Source organism: Tiliqua scincoides, chromosome 15 (genome assembly GCF_035046505.1).
Source record: "Tiliqua scincoides isolate rTilSci1 chromosome 15, rTilSci1.hap2, whole genome shotgun sequence".
Taxonomy (NCBI): Eukaryota; Metazoa; Chordata; class Lepidosauria; order Squamata; family Scincidae; genus Tiliqua; species Tiliqua scincoides.
This window is the reverse complement of record NC_089835.1, coordinates 5774901-5777071: the sequence shown is the minus strand read 5'-3', so window position 1 is coordinate 5777071 and position 2171 is coordinate 5774901. Positions and strand designations below refer to the sequence as shown.

General features: G+C 51.0%; 1 protein-coding gene across 1 annotated transcript; it reads left to right on the top strand.

Annotated features, from left to right (window-relative positions):
- Nucleotides 1-804: 804 nt before the first annotated feature.
- On the top strand, nt 805-1659 carry LOC136635275 (octapeptide-repeat protein T2-like). Its single transcript, XM_066610429.1, has one exon. It carries the CDS (start codon nt 805-807, stop codon nt 1657-1659), a length of 855 nt encoding a protein of 284 aa, XP_066466526.1.
- The last annotated feature ends 512 nt before the right edge of the window (nt 1660-2171 follow it).

Below are 2171 nucleotides of genomic sequence, written 5' to 3'. Positions count from 1 at the left end.
GAATCCCGAACCGTCGCTCTTAAATGCTAGACACAGATGGGACCTTCCGAGTCATCTACCCCTATCCTCCTGGGGGCTCCGATGAAGGAGAGGTCCCAGCTACACTGATGAGGACCACGGGATGACCCTTTTTCTCTAGTCTGACCTCAGACTCCCACCCTCTGCCTTGAAACAGAGACCAGGGTGAGGAGGAAACAATCATGCAAACCAGCACAGACCAGCTTAAAGCAAGCAAGATGATGGGCAGGAGGAAGAGACCCCCCCCAAAGCGGAACAAAGGATCATCAAAAGGACCGAGGGATGGGTGAGAGCAAATGAAGCACCGCATCTGGCAAAACCGTCCTACCCAGTTCCAGAGACAGAGAGAAGCGGACAGAAAGATGGTGGGAACCTGTCCTGAACAGTTCCACAAATGGGGGGGAAGAAGCAGAGGAGGAAAAGTTATGTGAAGGGGGACTGAAGCCCTTTCATGAAAAGAGAGGAAAATAATGCACTTTACCTTCTGGAGCAGGAGACCTTTCCCGTCCCAAGGTAGTTTCATCTCTGTACTTTTGGTTGAAATCACTTACAATTCACTCTTGTGTGGTGCAGAGTCTTCCACAGCCAGCCGCAAAACCTAGTCTTCAATTTTCCTGCATCAAGGGTGGCCCGGGTCTCCTCAGGAGGCCCCCGTGGTGGTCTGGCTTCCAGGGTGTTGTCAACAGGGAGTAGATAGAGGAAATGTGTCAGCATCAGATCCAGAAAGGGAGAGAAGAAAGCAAGAAAGGAGGGAGTGTGGAAAAAAAAGTCTCCACAAGATTCATAATGGCAAAGACAGCGGCTAGGAGCAAGGGGAGTGAAATAGAGTCTCCACGAGATTCAGAACGGCAGAGACAGCAGCGAGGAACGCGAGAGAGTGAAATAGAGTCTCCACGAAACTCCAAATGGCAGAGACTGCGGCAAGGAACGAGGGAGAGTGAAATAGAGTCTCCACGAGATTCGGAACAGCAGAGATGGCGGCGAGGAATGCGAGAGAGTGAAATAGAGTCTCCACGAAACTCCAAATGGCAGAGACTACGGCAAGGAACGAGGGAGAGTAAAATAGAGTCTCCACGAGATTCGGAAAGGCAGAGACAGTGGCGAGGAACGAGGGAGAGTGAAATGAAGTCTCCACAAGATTCAGAGCGGCAGAGACAGCAGCGAGGAACAAGGGAGAGTGAAATAGAATCTCCCCGAAACTCTGAACGGCAGAGATGGCGGCGAGGAACGCGGGAGAGTGAAATAGAGTCTCCACGAAACTCCAAATGGCAGAGACTGCGGCAAGGAACGAGGGAGAGTGAAATAGAGTCTCCCCGAAACTCTGAACGGCAGGGACAGCAGCGAGGAACGCGAGAGAGTGAAATAGAGTCTCCACAAAACTCCAAATGGCAGAGACAGCGGCAAGGAACGAGGGAGAGTAAAATAGAGTCTCCACGAGATTCGGAACGGCAGGGACAGCGGCTACGAGCAAGGGAGAGTGAAATAGAATCTCCACAAAACTCCGAAAGGCAGAGACGGTGGCGAGGAATGATGGGGAGTGAAATGAAGTCTCCACAAGATTCAGAGCGGCAGAGACAGCGGCGAGGAACGAGGGAGAGTGGCAAAGTGGCAGTGGTGGAAAAGCAACTTTCTCCTTGTTGATGGGACCAGTAATGCAGACATTTGCATTGGGGGATCCTCTTTGTGGGGATCTTCAACTAGTTCCATAACCTGTGTAATCTCCTCCATACTCAGCGGTGGATTTCACCCTTAAATCACAGGCCGCCATCCTAAAACGCTCAGTCACATCCACTTCTGTCAACGTTTCCTTCAGACCCCCAGATGGAACCTCAGGGAAGTTTGAGAAACCATTTGATATGGAGATTGGTAGATTCAGGTCAAAACAGCCCTCTATTGTGCAGAAAAAGCCTCCATCTTGTTTAGGCAGAGGTGAAGTATTTCCTCTTCCCCTCTTTTAAGGTCTCGTGGCTTCTCTGTACATAGACTTTGAGGACAAGCTCTGGAGTCACCAGCTGTACTTACAAAGGGCACCGGTTGAGTATGGAGAAACCAGGCAAGAGAGACCCGAGAGCGTTCGGCCCACCCTTCGTTTCCCACAGGATCCGACAACTTCTCAAAGTTAGTTCTGCTCATTCGCCCAACTTCTATAGCCG

Coding starts and splice junctions, on each gene's coding strand:
- LOC136635275 (XM_066610429.1), top strand. CDS start 805: ATGGCAAAGACAGCGGCTAGGAGCAAGGGGAGTGAAATAGAGTCTCCA.